The 22,583-nt window shown below is 38.5% G+C and overlaps 1 protein-coding gene across 2 annotated transcripts in view; it reads left to right on the top strand.

Annotated features, from left to right (window-relative positions):
- Positions 1 to 2,088: 2,088 nt before the first annotated feature.
- Positions 2,089 to 22,583, top strand: part of LOC129731375 (protein vestigial) — an 80,891-nt gene continuing 60,396 nt past the window's right edge. Inside the window, exons 1-2 of one of the 2 annotated variants that reach the window (XM_055691308.1) lie at positions 2,089 to 2,508; positions 4,738 to 5,558. In XM_055691308.1, the coding sequence (XP_055547283.1) occupies positions 5,463 to 5,558 (96 nt within the window). In that variant the 5' untranslated portion in view covers positions 2,089 to 2,508; positions 4,738 to 5,462. Of the gene's footprint in view, positions 2,630 to 4,737; positions 5,559 to 22,583 lie in introns of both variants that reach the window. The other variant, XM_055691306.1, reaches the window with a different exon arrangement.

Below are 22,583 nucleotides of genomic sequence, written 5' to 3'. Positions count from 1 at the left end.
ACTCGCTGACTTTTCATTTGTCGCCATTTTTCTACTTTTTAGCACAAACGGCACTTCATTTGACACATAAAAACAAAACAAATCAACCGAAAGTGTTTCGCACATGATAATCACTGTGATGAAACAGTGGGGCAGATTCAAGTGCAATTCACTTGAAAGGGATGTTGGAATCATACGTAATGAAGTGCGGCTCATGGATGTAAATTGATGATTGAATTCGATGAAAAAAATTCTTCAAAGAACAATGCGGAGTCATTTTCATATCCAATTGATGAAACACTTGGATGGAGCGTGCGCAGTTTTTTCAGTGCAGTGGTCGTCCTTGTCAGCTAGACACAAGGAAAACTAGTTATGAAAATTTCCGATGTAGTTTGGTTCATTCGTACAATTTAATGCATCTGCCATGATATGAAGCATTAGCAGAAATGTTACAAACTTCACTATAAAGTTTGTTTTTATTCGAATTCGGCGAAAAATATCATATTGTATATTGTATATTTTATATCGTATATCGTATATTGTATTCAATTAGGATTTCATTGAAAAATATCATGAAATGAGCATTCCAAAAAATGTAATTTTCGTTGAGCCTTAATCTTGTATAAGTTATTATTAGTTTCAATCATTCAATTGTATTTTCTGTATATTATATAAATTGTTTTCGAACACTTTTAATCAAAGTCCTATAAATTTTGACGTTCAGACTGTTTACACCTAATCAAGACTCATTAAAAACTAGGTCAATATGAAAACATTGATTTTCGTAGCATCGATTTTTCGGCATATCTTTTTTATTGTCTGTCCTAAAATTCCACTGATCATCATCCATTTTTTTTTTTTTTTCATCCCAGACGGATGCTTTTCACATACCAGAAAAATCAACACACATCGCGTACTAGCGCCTTGCTGTGAAGAAAAAATCTATAATCAAAGGGCAAAAGCTACACACAGAGCGCGGGGAGAAACAAATACAAAAATTCGAACCTCGTACAAAACGTTTAAATAGAGTTTGAAAATAGTCGAAGAGCGAGCAATCAGCGAAAGTATATAAACCGAAAATAATCTTCCATTGCGATTTTCTTCCATCCCTTCGGCTCACCCAATAACTCCCACTTGCAGTATTAGCGGGAAACAGCCATTGCCAAATACCGCATGTTCGCTTGCACCATAGATAGGAGCGGGGCAGCTCAATGCAGCAATCAAACGAACACAAAAAGTTATAAAGGCTGTACTGCTCACTGAATAATGCGATAACTGCAACTTACTTATCCACCCAAACCTAGACCTGCAGACATACAAGCATACAAGCTTATGCTGGCAGCGGCATGTTTACCGATAAACTCGATTTTTGCTCACGACGACGACGACTCAATCAATGACTCGACGGTCTGAGTTCAGTGCGAGGAAGGAGCATTTATTACTGTGATTTCACTACTACCAGAGTGCCCAGCACAGTGGAAAACCTACTTGATGGCGCATGAGCGTCATGAACAGGAAAATTCGATAGGGTGGTTAGATAATAATGGTCATCGAAATCATCACTCCTATTTTGCTGATGAGCTGTTTTACTTCTGCTTTTGTTCGATTCTGAAGCAGACTAGGATCTGTTTTTCTATTGTTTTGTTCATCTATCTTGAATGGGCCCATAACCTAGTTAATGAATTACTGTTCTAGTCACGCAGAATAAGCCCAACAGAATAAATTACACCACCCTAGGAAGCAAGTCTCTCATAGAGTATCGCAAATGCACTTTTCATTCAGTTTTGATTCTTCTTCATTTTCGCTGCCTTCACAGTATCTGCAAGGGTGTTGGTACAACAACCAGCAGCTCGAATGAAAAAAAGATATAACTTCATTTTCCAACACAAATCAAACAAACAGTATCTGTATATCAGCAATATAACTCGATGGGCGGAGCATGATACTCGCGTCGATGGACCACGCCTTTCTATGTACGTTTTTGTTTTTCGAACCGGTTTCGGATTCAGTTTTACACTAACACACGCACACATCTAACAGGAAAATCCCCTTCCGCGCTCTTTGGTTGGCTGGCTAGTTGGCTGTGTGTCGCTGAATAGCTGCACGAACTGGTTTAGCGAGAATCTCCAACCTAAAGCAGACAGCTCGAAATTCTTCTGTTTCAGTTGATTTTTCGGTTCAGCTACACGCGCGCGTTCGGCTAGCATAGCGTTGCTACGCATCGATCAAGTGGCTAAATCTGTATTGTTATTATCGGTGTCGTCGTCGTCGTCGTCGTCTATATCCGTGCTACCGAATCTCGGATGCAATTTTTTTTTGACAGTTGACCAAAAATTCCTTTCATGTCGGAACTGGCACTCGAAGGAGCATTTTTGGGATGATGCGTTTGTAGCGCAACCGGCTTGCTTGAAAGGAAAACGGTTTCATTGCGCTTGTGACGGAATCCCCCCAAAGTGTTAACGCTTTACTGCGGACTAGAAGATTGTAGTGTTAAGACTGGAAAAAGTTTCACCGTAAAACCATGCCAACGTGAGTGATTGATGGTGCATTTGACATTGAGCCAGGTGCTAAAGTACATGCCATGAAAATTTTCCAGTTTATATTCGCGTAGTGACTTCAGCGTGCTCTAACATAAAATCAGTGATTTATGGTCAGTTGTTTGCAGAGTGGTTTCCACATTTACTCCATATACGTTTAACCCAAACAGAATCATAGCGACAACGTTGACAACACCCTGCTTATAAATAAGGCCCTGTACAGAAAAGTTACAAGTGATCTCGACAGATTCAACAACCTTCCGTCGTATCGACAGGGATTTCCGATTGATCGATACAGTGTGATATTACATAGATTGCTACAAGCGGTTGAACACTCGATAATTAAATTTAGAACCGAGTCGATTTGAAGTGTGTTTGCACCTAACGCTACTGTTGATGACTGCCATCGAACAATCAGTGGAAGCGGTTGCTTGCATAACACAGATGTAATTTAAAAGACACCTAACTTGCCTCCTAGAAAAGCGTGCGTTAGTTTTCCTTTCGCCATCGAGCAGAGCGAATCTTTACTTGACCCGGTCAAATGCGCGTGTGTTTGTGTGGACCGTGAGCAATGTGCTAGAAATGCTGCGAATTTCAATTGCCCCTTGTGGACCGCTTTTCGAAAACCCAACCCAGCATTCTACGACTTTTCGAAGATCGTCAACAGTGCAGAAACACTTCGTCGAAGAAATATTACACGTCCGACGGACGGACGGCAGGCCATAACTCAATTAAGATAATTGGATTTCGGAATGCACGGACGCCGAACGGGAATCTACCGGTGGCCAACAGAAATGTCAGAATGCTGACCCGCTGATCTTTAGGCGGCATATTTGAAATAGTAAAATTATTTTTGTCAACAAATACCGAAGGAATACTGCCGATGATGCTTCGAACGAGTTGGTTTCTAGGTCCGTTTTACTATTGCTGAATTTGCTATTCTAATAGTTTAACCCTCTTTTCTGTGCTCTATAAGTTTCAAAAGTATTCAATTTGAAATATTTTAACTTAAAACTTGAAGGCAAGATTCAACAGACTTCGGAATATCTTTGACGCGTAAAACAACAAAAAGGCAAATTTGCAAACAAAATCTATCATTTGTGAACTTTCTTTTCTATAACAGCTCAGGAAAAAGAAACACTCACTGTTTCTTTTTAAAGAAAAAAGTTTAAATTTATTTCGCGGTTGACTTAATGGAAAATGCAGCAACAGCACTCGGTTCACGTTTTTTTGCGAAAATTTATACCTTTTCAGTTACTTCAATATACTGACGCGTTTGAAACTGCATAATAGAAGTACAAATGATTTCTGGCCAAATACGGCAACGGCAAACCTTTAAACATTTTGGAATCTGCAAAACACTCTATAAGGTCCATCATACAATTTTCATTTTTGTCAATGAGCAGCTATTAGGCATAGAAACATTTTCCCCTAACTTTCGCCAGTTACTCAATTTATCCAACTTTTGGCAGTAGCAAGACACAACTAAGATCACTCACAATAATGCCCAGTGAGTTTCCGAAACACGTACGCACTAAGCACTTTTGAGGTAGCGTGATTCCGCGACAGCAGTTCACACTAAACCATTCCACAACCAGCAGCAGGTTGTGATTCCTCCTGTACTAATTAGTATTCACCTCCAGTCGCGGTCCGATTTCCGTTAAAGACATTGCGCGTTCTTCGACTTCGATTCCGCACGTCAGCGAGTGGCCTTTCTTCCCCGCAATAACGTGTAATCGGTGTAATATCCCGCTGTCCCGCTGTTGGTTTTGTTGTCTGGAAAAGGTTTTTCTTCTCGTGGCATAGGAGATGCTTTTTTACTCAGTCTTGTTCGCCTCACAAATGATTTTCTAACTAACCAACAAATAAAAACGGAACAATTTATCTTGCTGAGAGTCAAACCACGACGGCCAAGGCAAAGTGCAGCAAGAAATCGCCGGTGAAGAAAAAAAAAACAATCATGAAACAAGACAACATGATTGCGGGTTCTAATTAGCATATACAATTTTATGCGAGTTTAATTGTTCTATATTTTACCCACTTTCAACGTGCAACCTGCAGTCCCGGCCGTGCCGGGTGTTGTGTAGCGTCGTCCTCATGATTCTGTCGGACTAATTATAATGGACACAGTAATGGTGATTATTCGCCACAAAGTGGATACACTACGACACCGTCAATAGCGTCGTAAGCGGCTTTACTGAATGGCTTTATTTCGTTGTAGCTTGCCTTGATTTGGACCGACTGACTCAGAATACCTATCGTAATAGTTAGTGTTCGGCAGAAAACCGTGACCAGTGACAGCAAAAAGTGTTAAAATTAATCTTTTCGCATTACCAGCAACAAAAAGCTTAACAGTGCTTCATTAATCAACCAAACTAATATAGAGTTGTGAGAACACGCGTGATTTGCTTCGCCAGTCTCGGCAGCGCACCTCTGTCTGGAAAACGCTGCCAAGGAAAACGAGAAGAAATTAAAAACCGCCAAGCTTGCCCATCATGCCCCCAGAGCTGCGAACCGCAGCTGGACGGAGAAACGCAAAAGAAACGATTTGAAATTTTAAACCAGAACTCGTTTTTCAAACTCATATTTTTTTACACGGCTATCCCGCGCTCCACCATCGGCTACGGAAGCTTGCAGTAAAGTGTGTTGAGAAGTGTGAATAAATAAAACTGCCAAGCCAACGACGCCCGTCGACGGTTAATGGTTTTGAGTGATTTGAAGACCCCTTGGCGGTGACAGCTGTTGAAAAGTGCGCGAATTGTGAGATTGCCGGTAACGAAAGAGGAAAAACACCATTGCTAATTAGTGTGCCAGTAGCGAGTACTGCACTAATAGTGAAACCCTTTTGGCTTGCCCAACGCAAAGCGGAGCCGCGGTGCAAGCTGAAAACCTGCGACCGACCGAAGCTTGCTCAGCTCGGTTGCTCGGGTCGTTCGGTTCGCGACAATGGCAGTGTCCTGCCCGGAAGTTATGTACGGAGCATACTACCCATACCTGTACGGCCGTGCCGGACCCAGTCGACCCTTCTACCAGTATGAGCGGGTAAGTTCTTTGCAGTTCAAGGTAAAACGGGAGTAGAAGTTTATATGTTGACTACGAAACCGTTCAGCATTGTTTGTAGGAATAATTATCATTGCAGACTTGAAAAAAGTTGATGTTTTAAAAACATGCTAAACATTTTTGCAAACGAAACAGCTCGGAATATGTGTATTCGCGATATCAAATGTGATTATCTTTCACAGTAGTAAACTATAATCAATTGAAAAACATGTAAATAAAGAAAGCATTCGCAATGCTATATACATAAGTTAAACCTCGTGTTTCGTGTTTTCACTAAGCATTGTTTCTGGATCGGAAAAAATACTGTTCACGCAAAGTAATTGTTTGATAAGTGTTAGGAAACAATTGCCTAACCGTAATGTATTGGTTCGCTCAATTTAGTTGTGACAATACCATTACAATCAATGCATCCCGCTCAGGAAGGCCAAATGAGGTAGTCACACCAGTCGTGAAATCGTGCTAAATGGCCCAGGGCTAGACATCCTAAAAAAATCCCAGAAAAACCTGAAATTGTTAGGAAGTTTGAAATTTTGTAAAAAAAAACAAGAAAAAAGAAAGAAATTTTTAGATTAATCAGGGAATTTTTGCTGTTCAAAAAAAATCTTGCGCTAAGGATTTAGTTATGCTTTTTGTGCATTCGAATATTGAACATTTTTTTTATTTCACTACCGCCAAATTTTGTATGCCCTTCTGGCGCTAATAAGTATAATGTAATAAGTATAGCATGTATAAGTATAGCTTCTAGCTATTGATTCGATCATCTTATGAATACAATAAGCAATTCGATTGCTCAAAAAAATCGAAAGCAGTAAACAGAGTGATGGAGAACTTTAACAAAACCGACGCGACGCAGGGAGTCTAACACCTGGAAAACCCTCTCAGAGATTTTTTTTGAAAAACCTGGCTAAATTTTGTTTTGCCTATATGTATTTCAACGCCAATAAATATACTAGCAGTATCTAGCTATTGATACGGTAATCATATGCCTAGAATAACCGATTTGATTGCCCGAAAATGCAGCAGAGAGTGTTTTTTAAATCTTTTAGCGCGAGCAGAATAATACATTCAAGGCAAAAAAGGAGCTTAAAATTGATTCAATCGAGATAAAAAATATTAATCGAAAAACTGACTGATGGATACAGAGTGATGGAAAACGCTTACAAATAGAAAAAGGAAATGAGCGTTTACACCATCAGAGATAATTACATCGAGAAAGAACTACATAAAGTGATAGCGTATAGCGTAGAGATTTGAAACCAAATTAGATAAAATAACTTCTTTTTTGAACACAGACAAAACCGACTAAAAACATCTATTCAAGAACAATCATATCACTTTTGATTAAATGTTGTTACCAAAGAGTTATGAACTCTGTATTACAAGTTGCTTAAAGAGGTGTAAAATGGTGTAATAAGAAAACATAGTTTTTGCAACGAAAAAACAAGGCAAAGCTTTAGGTTGAAGTTCAAATTAAAAAATAAATCACGATTTTCGTCAATAAAAATAATGAAAAATCTTTAATAAACCAGATTTGTTCATTAGCATTTTTTGTGTTTCTCACACTAAAAATCTCAAATTTTAATTTTGTTCATGCTTTTTAAAACTACCTAAACAGATGTATCTATTATTTTAGGTAAGAATGAAAATACTGTAAAAAAAATTAGTTTTCTAGAAAAACCTGGAAAAATCAAAAAAAAATTATTATATTTCATTATCGAAGTTGATTAGACACCCTGCCGACGTCAAATAGAAAACTGGGGATGGACCAACATAAGAAATGATTAATGTTGAAAATTCTGGTTTACACGGTCATTATTTATCTAATATAACGCAAAGATTTGGAATCGAGTTAAAATCTATGCGTGAAGATTTGGATCAATTTTTATCAGATGCTGTTATCAAATCGTTTAGAGAGAGTTGAAATGAAAAAGTTTTTGACTCAAAATAGCAAATGTTTTATTACTCTACATACATTTTGTAACCATTTTGTATCCCAATGACAGTTTCACTCTGGCAACGGAAGACGCTACGAGTTGCAAGGCAAGGCATAATATTCATTAACTCCCTTGGGAATAGTAAAAAAAATTTAACGTTAGAATCATGGCCCAACAGCCCCAAATAGCGCTCTCAGTAGGATCGTAGCGCCAGCTCCGCAATTTTCCTATACACTGAATAGATAGCCGCGAATCCTGTGTATAAAAAGCAGAAGGTCAAGTTTCGAAATGTAGCACTAAGGCTTCTCTTTGCTTTGCTAGAAGAGTCTATTTCCCCTTTGAATAAAAAAAAATAATAGCGAAAATCAATGGATATCCGGGAAAATGCGAAAATCAGTGAACATTTGATGTTAGTAATTTCAGAACAAAGCACGTAAATTCCAATATTCCAATAATAATCTTGTTCTCGATTGGATTAAACTGAGCTTTATTCACGGAACTTTCTTCGACTAAGCTGGTTTACAATTTTAGCATGTTTCAGACTGATACTGACCGATCAAACTGGACAATGCTGAATGCTGGTGAATAGAACACACGAACATCCTCGATCGCCCACTACGTGAGTTTCTATTGCAGTTTGATAGGCATACTTTAGGAGAGTATAATATTTAGATTGCATACCAGTGTTGCTAACAATTATAAAATTATCGTTTCTAAACAGACCTAAAAACGCATTAAACCAGCGTAATAAGCGACTTTAGTGTATTTTTACCGGTAAAGTGATTATAGTGTGGTTATTCACCGCTCACTTCCTGTCGAGCATGAGCACTGCGTATAACAATGTTTTGCACTGAACTTATAGCAATGTTTCGCATTTAACTTTGTCATTCTGTTTTGTGTTGTGTTTCTACCGCTCGCAGAAAAAAAATACACTCACTGTTAAGGTGAAACGGGACGTGGTCACTAAACTCGAATTTTGCAATCTAATTTTTTCTTGATTTATGAGAACTACGTAGGGGAACTGCTCCATTTTTCATCTCAACAGCCAGCTGCACCTATATTCATCTTATTTCTCTCATTTGTCCAATTTATCGTCGAATTTCTACAAAAAGTTTGAAAATAAATCTATTTGCTTCTCGATTTTGTCAAGTGGTTGAAAGTTGTACGTTGAAAATATGGTAAAATTTGACGATAAATTGATCCAAAAGGCGTGATGAGATGAATATAGGTACTGAGATGAATATAGGAGCGGTTACCCTACATGAAACTTTGATCAATTGTTTTCACAACTGTTGCCTGAAGTAGCAATTTGAGTGCTGTTTATTTAGTGGAAGCCGAATTTTTTACGATCAAAATACAAAAGTAAAATGAACTCTAACCTCAAAATTGTATAGGAAAAGTCCACAATCCCGGTTCACCTTAACACGCCAACTAAGTGAAACAGAAGTACTCGCTTAATTTATCTCAGCAAACTTCCCTACAGCTGATGGAAGTCGGCGAATTTTTTGCAGATGTCGATCTACCGTAAACCAGCAAGCATTGACTTTTCATTTGTCGATGTTCTTGAAAACTCTGCTGAAAAATTGTAAGATATTTATTACTTGTTGAGTTCTCGGCATTAAAATCTAAGTGTGTGCAACGCGGTGATAAATTTGATAGCAATCGAAGAGCAAACATGCGTGACGGGCGGCTGAATTTTTCATCAGTTTCGAAATACAAATCAGACAACGAAATCTACTTTCCTACCTAGATGCCTCCCTCATTTGATATATGCTTAAGAGACACACAGTAAAAGCACAGAGAACAGAAGTTCATCTTATTTTCAAAAGATGTGTTACTGTGTGTTACTGGAGCAATTCTCGCTGAAACCGTCCCACTAGTGACATGAGGTCTTGCAAAAAGGATATTTTTATATCTAAATGATTGGAAGTAGCGGAAACATGAGAAAACCACTTTGGTTAGTTTATATTGATGGACCCCTCGGGCGAAAATCGGTCAAACGGTTTTTACAAAATTGATTTTTGAGCAATTTTTAGCCTTTTATTGATTTATTTCTCTTGAATTTGTCATTAAACCCCCTGCAACCAACACATCGTTTTTAAGAGGAATGATAGAGCTTTCATTTGAAGTAAAAGAAAATTGGCCGCCATATTGGATCTCGCCGCCATCTTGTATTTCATTAGAAAAACGTGTTTTTGAGTAAGTTCGCAACCACCGATTTTGAATTTTCAATCACCATTGGAAAGCTGAGAAAAAATGCTTTAAGATACATCCAAAACATTAAGTGAGCATTGAGTTTACCTTGTCATTCTGGTCACTTTTCAAAATCGACCTTCAAACAGTACAACGCATGACGTGCGGCCAATATCAAATCATGCTGAGCCTGTGGTGTGTGTCTGTGTGTAGTGTATATTAGGGGCCATCCATGCTCCACATGGACAGATTTTAAGCATTTTGTCTCGTTGTTCACTGCGCACCAGTGTGAAAGCAGTTGTTTTCGCAGTGGAAGATATTCTCCAGGTGATTCTCTGAGGAGAAATGACAACCTTGTTTACCGTTTTTCATTGAATTGGGTGAGATGATTCCTTATGAAAAAAAAAGAACAAATTAGTGTACGTGCAAAGCGCGGACTTCCAGTTCCCAGTTGAATGAAAAATTGAAAAATAATGAAATTACGTAATTTTGTCGGATGTTTAGAATAAGGTGAAGTATTCGGCTATTTTTGCTATTGATTGAGGTATATTTAACCGTCTAGTGCCCAAATTAATTATTAGACGGACTACGAAAAAATCACTATGAAGTTTTATAAACATTTTTTAAGTTCTTATTAAAGCTTTTTAGAGGTTCAACTGAAGACCGTCTAAAGGCGTCACTGGGCACTAGAGGGTTAAGGATGTGTTTTGTGTGCGAAGATGCAAATATAGTGAGTATTAAACTGTTGGCACTGTTTTTCTCAAAATCATGTTTTGCCTTTCTCCTAGAAAGGTATAGCAATCACTTGCAAAACCGAAAGTATCAAAGTGCTCCAAAGGGCTGAATGGCATATATCACTCGACTCATTTTCACAGCATTTTCTGTATGTGTGTGTGTATGTGTATGTGTGTATGTGTGTGTATGTGCAGATTTTTTTTATTAAATATATCAACTTTATTGATTCTAAAATAACAAAAAAAATAAAAAGAAAGATAGGTTTGCTGTGACTGGTGATCTGGAGATACGAATATCGCGTAGCTTACTCTCACAGAACATAAAATTGGTGCCTGCGAATCAGCTCGTTGATTCGCGCTTAGCTTTTGTATTTGACGATTTATTATTTGGTTTAAAGGATTATTCTTCGCGCGCGGGATTTGAAAATATCTGATCATATTGCCTACCACGGCGAATCCTGATCTTTCCTACCCCATTATACTAATCCAAATACCCTTCCTGTGACATCCGTAGAGATGCAGAGATGAACTCGGTCTCATAACAACGTTTGTGGAACTAACAATCCTCTTCCTATTTTTCCCCAACGACTGTAAGGACGTGGCCGGCGCCGTTATTGATCTTTTTAAAGTGAGAGTTACTGAATTGTTGTACATTAAAGATGGTATAACATCTCAAAAACCATCTATGTGGTTCTCTGTGCAACTTCACTAGCTCAGGTCAATCACGGAGGTGAAACTACGATATGTACGGTCGTCAATGCTCATGCTCATGCTCATGCTCTGATCGTTGTCCAATAGTGTCAACATGTTGTAGATGCCGGAACGGGCATACCCGGCGTCCACAAAGTGCCGCACAATGTCCGTTCTTGACGCGGCGGGTACCGTTATTTGAACGCGCACACATCTGAACGGAGTATCCTCACTTTTTTGCCTTCACAGTTAGAGTTTGACTGATAGAGCTGTCAATTTTGTTTTTGCTAGCTCATGGGTTACTATGATTGATGATGCATGAGTAGTTTCGTCAGTGCGATTAAAGGTAAACCCATGAAAAATCTGCAATTTTTGTCCATTTTTTACCGCAAACGTTATATGGACGGTATCCTAAGAAAAGTAAGACAATTCATCAAAATTGAAACGGATTAATTTGTATTTACAGTGTCTAAAAAGAACAATAAATTATCTGCATTTTTGAGTAAAATAATATATACCAAACCCGAGATACAATGGGTTTGTTGCAGTGGTGGGCACCGCTAACCGAAAATTTAGCGACGCTAATCGCTAAGTCGCTAACCGGAAAATTTAGCTCGATAATCACTAAACGCTAAACGCTAAACTCACATTAGCGGAACTTTCGCTAATCGCTAATCGCTAACTTTTTAATATGTAAATAGTCATATCGCTATATTTATTGCTCGTGTTTTGTAAGATTTGGACCACTTTGATCTGTTTTGGTTAAACAAACGAAAACAATTACTTCTTAAAGCTATTTACAGTAAGAGGTTCACGAAACGGTATTCATATTTGATTTTGTAAAAACAAGAATAACAAAAGTTATTTAGCTTGCATTGAAAATAGATACTCTTAGGAATGTTTTCATGAAAATTCAATTATTATCTGAATCGAAAAAGTAGAACCAAAGTTGTCATAATTTCAAGCGCATTGCAATTTACCAAAGTTCTTGGTGTGCCAAAAAATCAATCTAGACCTTGTGCTTGTTCTTCAAAATGCTTCTGTGGCTTGTGCGATAACTGGAACTCCATTCTAGGGTAAAAAAATTGACAGAAGTCACTTTCGCAGTAAAGTATGTTCATCTTTCGAAGCAATTTACGTACGCCATCAGCAACTCACAGTTTTTCTAAATATTTCTATTGTCGCTTCTCCACAAAATTTTGCGAATTAGCGATTAGCGTTTCGAAGGCCAAAATTTTAGCGACGCTAACAGTTTCGCTAACCAGCTCAAAAATTAGCGAAATCGCTAAATCGCTAACTTAATTTTAGCGTCGCTAATTAGCGATCTAGCGAATTAGCGGAATGGTGCCCACCACTGGTTTTGTGATTCCGGATTCTCCATGAATTAAGCTTCACTACACACAAGAAAAAACGAATTTCGATAAAATAATCAAAACAACCGAAGTCATGAATGAAAGCCTTTATGCGTTTTGCATTACAACCGATAGAAAAGTGTATAAAGAGTATCTCTATTATTAATATGAAGAACCATCATCGCTCTAGAACATCATTTACCCGACTTTTTTACGCGATTTTTTACAATAACGCGGATTATTTTTACGCGGTTTTTGTTTTTTCAAATAACACGGATTATTTTTTCCGCGATTTGAAAGATTATTTTTACGCGGTATTGAATAAGTTTAGTTTAAGTAAATCCAACAAAGTAAAAATCAATCGTATGGTTCATGACAATGCGATATTTTGTTTTATCAATCTAAATAATGTATATTTCGAATATATTTGCTGTTATTTTTAAAAAAGAGGCAATTTCCGTTGATTAGGGAAGAAGGAACAAAAATACATTAATAATTGTACAACGATACGAGTCAGGGTCGTTGCGATTTACTTCCGTTTAAGGAACGAAAGCTTAAACATGTGACAAAATTATTATACAAAAGTAATTGTCATGTTCTTCAATGAGTTTTCATTTTAGAAGCACTATAAACTCATTTTGTGTGTTTCATAACCATTTTTTTTATCATTTTTCAAGTTTATATTTACTTACGTGCCATTATTTTTAATAGGATCTTTTTATTGAATGGAGTTTTTTTACGCGATTTTTTTAAATTACGCGGTTTTTTTATACGCGGATTTTTTCAACGCGGTACAACCAACCGCGTAAAAAAAGACCCCAGTGTTCTCAGCTTTGAACAGCTATAACTCTTCTTAGGTACATTCTAGCTCGTCAGTGCCTTCTGCAAAGTTGTTATCCATCTAACATACTATACTTTCAAATTATGTAATGCATTATTAGAGCATTATTGAGCTCTCTAGAAAGGTTAATGCAAAAAAGTAGGTTTTCCCATATAAATTTTCATACAGATTTGAAATGCAATGCGCCAAACGGAGACAAAACCAATCGACTTCAGGTAAGTTTAGGGTTGTTTGGGGCCCCAAAAGGAACCAAAAAAACTTGGTTCTGGAAAATCGATCACTTTGCCCCACCCTAGTATACAGTTAAACAAATTTCTTCATTGAAAAGCTACTGAGCTAGAGTACGTGCGTATCGGCAAAATGCGTTACTTACCGTTCGCGTTACATTCGGGGGTGCCCTAGGGAAGCCACTTTGGTCCGCTATTATTAATGCTTTTCGTTAACGATTTGTTTTCAACCATACGATCTCTCAGGTACATGTTTGCTGACGTTCTCAAATTTTTCGAGTGATTAAGGCCCGAATACACACACGGTGTGACAAAGCCTTCCTGACGAAAATTGTCAGTACCTTCTTGAAACCTCCTAATGTGCCTGCCAGCATCTACCACCTTCCACTCGTCTACACGGAAGGCGCAATCACGCCGTCTCGAACCTCGCCGTGTGCCATCCTTTTTGTCGTCATGCTACCCAATTTATGTTTGTTTATGTTTGTTGAAAGAAAAAATAAGGCAACACACTTCTAGAATCACCAGTAGACGGAAAATGATACAACACGGCGTTGCCAGCGCCTTCGCCAAAAGAAGACGACACAAGACAGTGTGGAAGGCACAATGCGTCTACACGGAAGGCAGTCAAGTACGCAGCCGAAGGCGGCAAACGACTACCTTTTTTACTAGAAGGCACAGCTAGAAGGTTCTAAATGAAAGGCGTCCCAACGGAAGGCGCGTTTCCGCCTTCTAATTTGTATGGAGGAGGCGTCATTACGCCGTGTGTGTTTGGGCCTTTACATCTACCTTGAACTGCTGTGCAATTCAAGCTGATATCGACGCATTATTAAGCTGGTGTACACTAACCGGAATGGAAGTAAACGTGCGAGAGTGTAATGCTTTTTGAGCAATATTTAAGAGAAATTTAAATTGAATTTCGAAATTAGAAAACGCATCTCAATCAAAGACAGCCACAATCAGCCAACAGTTGACGTTCCGCAACTCACACAATGTTTTCTCAAGAAGATGATTCCTCACACAAGACAATCTCCATAGAATCTTTATCGCTGCAGTTCGAACAGCTGAAGACAAAATTTGCAGCCATTCTCGAGGACAGTTTTTTTGGCAATCTAAAACATGATTGGCGACGAAATGCTACGGTTGATCAACACACCGATTCTCCGCCGTCATATCACAGTTTAAGCAGCGGAAGTGGAAGTTATCTGATCCTGGATGGCAAACAAGTGCCCTTCGATTGGTTCCGAATGGAGTTGACAGAAACGCAGCCAGAACCTGGACCTGTTTCAATCGCATCAAAAAAGCCGGAACCAATCTATGACAACCCGTATGCAGTTGAAACCGTCGATGAAATGGCGGCTAGTGCTAGAGCTGAAGATCGATTTCACACTCACAGATCTCGAGCTAGACAAGGAATGCGAAGTCGGTTACTTGTGGAAGACGTTGCATTCGAAAACGAAAAGTTGGGTTTTAAAAAAAAGTACCCGTCTAAGCTGGCTACGCAATTGGATGCTCACTACCGCAATGAGATATCTTATCGTCCCCGTATTCGTAACTTCAAGCGTGTTGAGGCCATTAATCAGTTTCGCGATAGTTCCAGGAAGCAATTCGAAACATACTATCGAAAGGAGTATTTAATGAAGAAAACGGAGGTTGAGCAAATAGAAAAACAATGTCATAAAGATCTGCATGCACGTTGCGCAGAACTGCGTCAGGCTATAAGGGTGTTTCGACAGCAACGATTCAGTGCTTCAATGCGTGTTTTGGATAGAGTTAAACCGTGCTATGAAGAGACTGCGCGCTGGGAGGCCAAATATCGAGAATCTCAACAGAAAAGGGTGGCTTTGTGGAACGAAGTAATCCTTCTGGAGAGTATATGGACTAGACGGATTAAATATCAAAATTTCCTGTACTTGATAATGCCGAAATCTTGGCGCGAGCAGAACGATTGGATACATAGGGACGAAGAAGGCAAACTGGAAGGATATCCGGAATCAATCGCGAACCGTGACACTGCTAATCTGCGAAACTTAGACGGTAGAAATGATATTTGGGCGGTGAAGGAATTCTTCGAAAAAGAATATATAGAAAAAAATAAACCCGTTCATCCAGCCTATGAGGATGTTGCGAGCTTGAAGAAAGGTATCGCAGAGTTGGACGTCAATTCGTTAACTTTACTAAGTCGACTCAACCTTCTAAGTTGGGTAAAAATTGAAGCGGAGAAACAGTTCGAGGAAGTACGTCAATACTACGAGAAAACAATTGCGAATCTGCGATATTCTATAGAAGATCTAGTGCAGAAAGAAGCAAACTGCGTCAAACGTTCGAACCAATTAAAGCAACAATTAATGGAACTTTCTGGTGAGCCGCTTAGAGCCTGTGTGGGAAACCAAGAAAGTAGAACAATTGAAACACTTCTTTTTGTACTATATAAGCAATTACTACCGCCAGAACAGCGTGAAAATGCTGTACAATTGTCTGGTGTCGAATGCTTCAAGTACATATTTGACACAATAACGCAACTCCTGGCCAATTTCGACAAGATTCCACCACATATACTGGCGTCGGTGGAAAAACAGGTTCGTTTCAAACGTAAGAGAGAACTTCGTATCGCCCAACGTGCAGCAGAGGAAGACCATCGGCATCAGTTGTTGGCAGTGCAATTCAAGAGAAGTCTCGCTCCCAGATATGTTCGACCTCCGAGAACGGGTAAGTTGCCACGCTCAAGGCTCAGAAAAAAACCTGAGCAGGTTGTGGTGATACCACCGGTAGTAACCAAGCTTGATAAGGTTTTCCACATGGCATTTGGCAAAGATGCCACAATGACACAAAAGGAACGACAGAATTTGGAAATTGACCTATCGTTTAGAAACTACTGCGCGGTGCAGTTCGATTATTTCCTCCGAACGATAGGCTATGAGCCAGAGAGGGATTTTGAAACCCAAGTACAGCAACGCGACGGACCGGAAACGAACTTTTTCAAACGCGTTGAACTAATCCCGAAAGTTATGAATCGAATGGCTAGATGGGACGCTATACAGGAGAAAGTGAAGGAAAGATTGCTGAAACGAATTTCCGAGACGATTGAGCCATAAAATTGTGTTTGTTTTGCGTTATTTTGGTAATAAATAATTTCCAAGCATTCATTTTCCATGAGTATAGTTTGTTCCACAGAATATGTTTTTATAAGCATAACTGTCGAACAAGAAAAAAATCTTACATGAAACCGTTACATTTAGAAGCCGCAAAAATCGTTTCTTCCACTGTTCACAAGTTTGGAATCAGTCGAGCTCATCTTTACACAATTCCTAGAATCAAAGATTGTAATTTTCCACCCAAACGCACACCGCATATCGCAATCGACAAATTAGCAAACAATATACCATTGTAAGCGAGTAGCTCCGTTTTGTGCTACTTTAGTTAGGCCCACCACCCAACTGCAGCCGTGTCGGTTGGAAAAGAAAAATGTGCACTTTCGGAAGACTATCCGTCATAATTAGCAGCAATTATGCTGTTCACTAGCGCGCCCTTCACGCTGCACCCACCATTCATCGACGTAACGAGAGCATAAATAGTCAGTTTCAATTGTACCTAGGAAAAATGGCTTCCATCAGTCAAAATGGCGATTCCAACTCGTCATTTGTACCTGCTTTACTAGGGGGAATTTACACTCCCATCTCATCACCATCAGTCGATGGAATTATTAATATTAAATATGCTCATTAAATATTAATTACTGCACTGCTAACAACGCATAGCGACCGGCGAAGGTGAGAAAAGTGAGCCCCTGAGGAGCCTACATAGAATTACGAATCCGATTCACTGGGCGGATGAACTGCCCGGCCTGGCCCGGCCCAACAGCCGATTTAATCGCGCATTAATTCAGCACCGCTGCATAAAATTATGAACTCCAGAATTAATTGAACTCGTTCAATCTCCCATCAGGTGCCTGGTGGAGTGAAATTAATTAAATCTAATGAACGACTCTTGGGGACGCAAATTTCTCTCATCGTATACCACCGACCGCAAAGGTACTCTAGTAAAGCAGGCTCCGCGTGAAGTCGATCCAACTCCGAAAAATGAAAAATCAACACGCCAACAGAAGATGCCGCAAATAGCGCGTTCGCATTAGTGACGCTGATTTACGTGAAATTATAGCTCTCGAAATAGCGTACTCGATCGACGTTTATAGATAAAATAATTACTGCACACCCCGGCAGAACGGCACTGCGGAGCGGCGGCGTGATGCTCGGCCGAGTCAGTAAAACAACATTTATTAAATTTTTCGTTTCGTTATAGTATTTCAATAAAAATTCCTTCGACTGCAAATAAAGTAGCGCTCGAGCACGAACAAACACACACGCACGCACACCCGGACCAGCCAGTAGCGGTTGATGCAGTGCAGCCGCGTTGCGCCAGACCAGAGCGACCAAAAGTGCATACTGCCTGCAGTGTGAATTACATATAGACCCGCCGCAAGTGGGCTGGAATGACCGTAAGAAGTGCTGTTTTGAAAAACATAAAAATACCTCAGGTGAAGTTTGATGCGCTTCGAAGGGTTGATTCAGCGTTAACTAATAGTTACACAATAATGGTAGCTAACGATATTTTAGGCGCAGCTTCCGCCCAAAAACACTGTAACTATTGCGTTAATCGATGAGCTTAGTTTGCAAACTATAAGCGAATCTGCTAAGTAATATTATGGAGACAGTACCACAGGTCCCCGTTTATCGCATACGTCTACAAAGTTTTGGTTTGGTTAAAATTTGGCCGAAATTTCTACTATCTGGACGATGCTGGATTTGATTAAAAGGGAATAGAGTTTGAGGAAATCGATTTTTTTCACACCGAATATTTTTTGACATTTTTTGTACGACGTGCGCAACTAAGTTTTCGCTGTTTTTTAAATGAACTTCACTTTGAAAAAAATAAGTTACCTATAAATCATTCAAAGTGCTGCCATCGCTGGCTACAACTTAATCATTTTGGCAGAGCTCGAATACCGTAACGACAAAAGTGATCATCTTTTGAGACTATCCACAAATCAAGCCATTTGTTGATGTCTTCATATGAGCAGAACTGCCGATGCATGACCGAGTAGTGTCCAAAACTTTTTTGGTCGCTGTAATGAATCCATTTTTCATCACCCGTCATGATGCGATGATGAAAACCGTTTCTTTTTTTTGCCGCTAGCGTAGTTATTCACAGGCTAAAAAACAACGCTCGACGTTTTTGAATCATTCCCAAAGCAAGCAAACGCTTGAAAATGGCTTGGCGAGTAACTCCTATTTGGGAACATGCTTAAATGACGTAGCATTTTTTCATGATTTCCAAGACACTCCCCCTGCCCCGTAGTATTTATTCAAAAAATCTTTAACCCCGTCCTTAAAAAAAAAACGTGGCATTCGATTAACCACCCTCCTCCTCCGGTTCTGAAAAAACATACAAAAATACAAGTGGTAACATTTATAAAAAAAATACTCGAAAAAAAACACCAAGCCTAATTCAATTTATTTATCACTCATACACTTGTGATAGCATTTCATATGATGTTAACTTTGCTCTGGATTAATGTCTTCTGCTTCGGCACTATAGATTTCAGCGCAGAGGTCATCGTTTGACATCGAATGGCCTGATTCTACTACGATTCGAGCCCACGACCATCCGCTTGACAAAGCGGACTTGGCAACCTTACGGCTACGCAGCTCCCCCAACTCCTATTACCAAGGAGGCAAGCTGCTCCTGCGTTTGACATGGATCCTCATCGGACAGTTCCTTCAATTCTGCTTCTGCTAAAACATTGAAATTACCGTTTGGTATTGAAAGTTTTCGCCATCTACAATTTAGGGTCTTTCTTTGTACTGTGATGACAAGGGTGACCTGTTCATAATAAAAAGTCTTCGGTACTGTTAGCGTATCCGGTGAGACGAACTGGAGTAGATCAGTCGCTTAAGAATGCTAATAAATAGTCAATGCTTTATTGAAATTGATTTCCTATTGTTTTCTATTTTTAAGTATACAGTGTCGTTGATTTTTACATGGATTTTCAGTTTTTTATGTTTTATGCTCGATTAATTCGGTTCTTGCTATTTCATTTCCTTTTTGCAGCTGGGTCATTCCATACGAAATGACCACGAAAAAAGCAAAAACTTGAACACGACCATCACAGATTTTGTTCAAAGTTGGGAGAATTATTCATCTACTGTCACTTTGGGAAAATCCCAAATTTGGTGTCGATTGGAATACCCCCGCTCTGTGGGACTCCCCTGTTTATTGCAAAGTCACGCATTTTTTGTTAAAAATCTCTTTTTTCTTTTTCTTACAACTCATAGACGTAAGATGTCCGAAAAATACTGATAGTTGATTTTTGATGAAAATAAACCAAGGAATCCAGAAAAAATATAAGTTTTGACCGGAAGTGTTGCCAGATAAATTATTTTTGTATTTGAAAACTAAATTTACATTTTTCGGCAAATGCAGCCATTTTGATTTTAACTTTGATAGTTTCATCGTGTTTCTTGGAAAATTTCACATAATAAACAACTATCATCCCGAGGTAATATGAGCCAATCTCGAGATATAACATTTTTACGAAAAAAGTTGTAAACTTCGTAATTAATTTTTTTTTACAACTTATAGAAGTAAGACACCCGAAAAATAGTGACAGGTGAATTTTGAAGAAAATAAAACAAGGAATCCAGAAAAAATATTGTTTTTGCCCGGAAGTGTTGCCAGATAGATTATTTTTGTATTTTAAAATTAAATTAGCATTTTTCGACCAATGCAGCTAATTTTATTTTAAATTCGATGGTTTCATCGTATTACTTGGAAAATTTTACGTAAGACACACTTATCACCCCGTGGTAATATGAACCAATCTCGAGATATAGCATTTTTACGAAAATAGTTCTGAATTTCGTAATGAATTTTTCTTAAAAATGTTATATCTCAAGATTGGTTCATATTACCACGGGGTGGTAAGTGATTCTTACGTAAAATTTTCCGGGAAACACGATGAAACCATCAAATTTGAAATAAAATTAGCTGCATTGGCCGAAAATTGAATATTTAATTTTAAAAAACAAAAATAATCAATATGGCAACACTTCCGGGCAAAACCAATATTTTTTCTGGATTCCTTGGTTTATTTTCTTCAAAATTCATTCATCACTATTTTTCTGGTGTCTTACGTCTATAAATTATAAAATAAAATATTTACGAAGTTTACAACTTTTTTCGTAAAAATATTATTGGCGCATATTACCTCGGGATAATAGTTGTTTCTCATGTGAAATTTTCCAAGGAACACGATGATATTATCAAATTCAAAATAAAATTGGCTGCGTTTGCCGAGAAATGTAAATTTAGTACTCAAATGCAAAAATAATTTACCTGGCAACACTTCCGCTCAAAACCTATATTTTTTCTGGATTCCTTGGTTTATTTTCTTCAAAAATCATTTATCAGTATTTTTCGGACATCTTACGTCTGTGAATTGTAAGAAAAAGAAAAAAGAGATTTTTGACAAAATTTGCGCGACTTTGCAATAAAGAGGTGGGTCCTAGAGAGCGGGGGGTATTCCAATCGACACCGAAATTGGGATTTTTCCAAAGAGACAGTAGATGAATAACTCCAACTATAAACAAAATCTGTGATGGTCGTGTCCAAGTGGCATGTACACTTCGTATGGAGTTTTAACTTCAATTTTAACTTCTTTCTGTATTGATTAAAATTGTATACTGGGTCTATCCCATGTTTGAATATTTCCTGAGGTAACTTTACTCTATTTTCAAACGAGTTCGTGTGTTTTCAGCTCTCGGTGCACTTCAGACACTGCTTTACTCAAAAGAAACGAAAAAAAAGTGACTCTTCCCGCAAAGATTATTAAATACAAAATCAGACCATTTCACACAACTAAATGTGTATGACAGCGTTTAAGTCTCTGAAGACTTTACGCCTTTTCAAGCTGGCTGAAGGTTCCAAAACTCATAGGAACGGTTAAAAAGCTATAATCTTTTATTTATTTTCAGTTTCAGCTCTAAGACAAAACTGTCTTGACAAATGGTCGAAAAAATCTTGCCCTTGAGTTTAAAGTTCAAAGTCTACAGAGTCTTAAATAAAGATTTATTGTAAGCAAACGTAGAAGCGACGAACCCGCGCGAGTAATAACTCTGCGGCCTTTTGACGCACTTCCAAGCGCGCTAGGAGCATCAAAATTCACAGAAACTGTTAAGAAGCTTTTTCATATTTTTCCAGCTCAAAAGCAAGATTTTTTTCGCTTTTGTCGACGCAAAATAATTGATTTTATATCTCGTTTGTTGTTGATATTGAAGAAAATTTCTGAAAAACCTCTTACCAACAGCTCTTCATAGTAGGAATGTTACGGATATCCGCATCCGCATCCACAAATGCGGAACATCCGCATGAAAACTGACATCCGCATCCGCATCCGCATCATACCACATTAAAAAAAATCGCTTCTTTAAATTTCGTAGAACAATTTGCCTTGGTGTATTTACTGCTCGCCTAAATAACTTTTGCACTGGGGAGGGACATGGTCATGTGAAATAAGCAAAATATAACTCAAGGAATGCTACGGATATCCGCATCCGCGAATGCGGAACATCCGCATCTACATCTGCATCCGTCATCACATAGCCGCATCCGCATCTCTAGATGTCAGAAAAGTCACATCCGTGACTTCCCTGCTTCATGGTGCCATTCCTCGGTAAAATATAAATAATTCCTTACTGTTAACGGAATAATTATTCAAAATTTTGTTTTACTGAAGCACCAGAGCTCCACATTTTGAATCTCTTCTATGTCTTTTGGTATCACATAACTCATTAGATTTTGTTTTGTGCATCTTTTGTATACAATTCGTGATTTTATTTCACGCTATTAGCCGCGCCATGTGGCATCTATAAGTAAAATTGAAGTTCGAAAGCAATATAATTCTAATTTTGTATCGGAACAAATCTTCAGCAAGCTGTGAATAAAATTTTGAACTTCGTTTTATTTATACTTAAAATATGTTCT

Source organism: Wyeomyia smithii, chromosome 3 (assembly GCF_029784165.1).
Source record: "Wyeomyia smithii strain HCP4-BCI-WySm-NY-G18 chromosome 3, ASM2978416v1, whole genome shotgun sequence".
In the NCBI taxonomy this organism is placed as follows: domain Eukaryota; kingdom Metazoa; phylum Arthropoda; class Insecta; order Diptera; family Culicidae; genus Wyeomyia; species Wyeomyia smithii.
The sequence above is the reverse complement of the archived record's forward strand: the minus strand, read 5'-3'. Positions and strand labels throughout refer to the sequence as shown.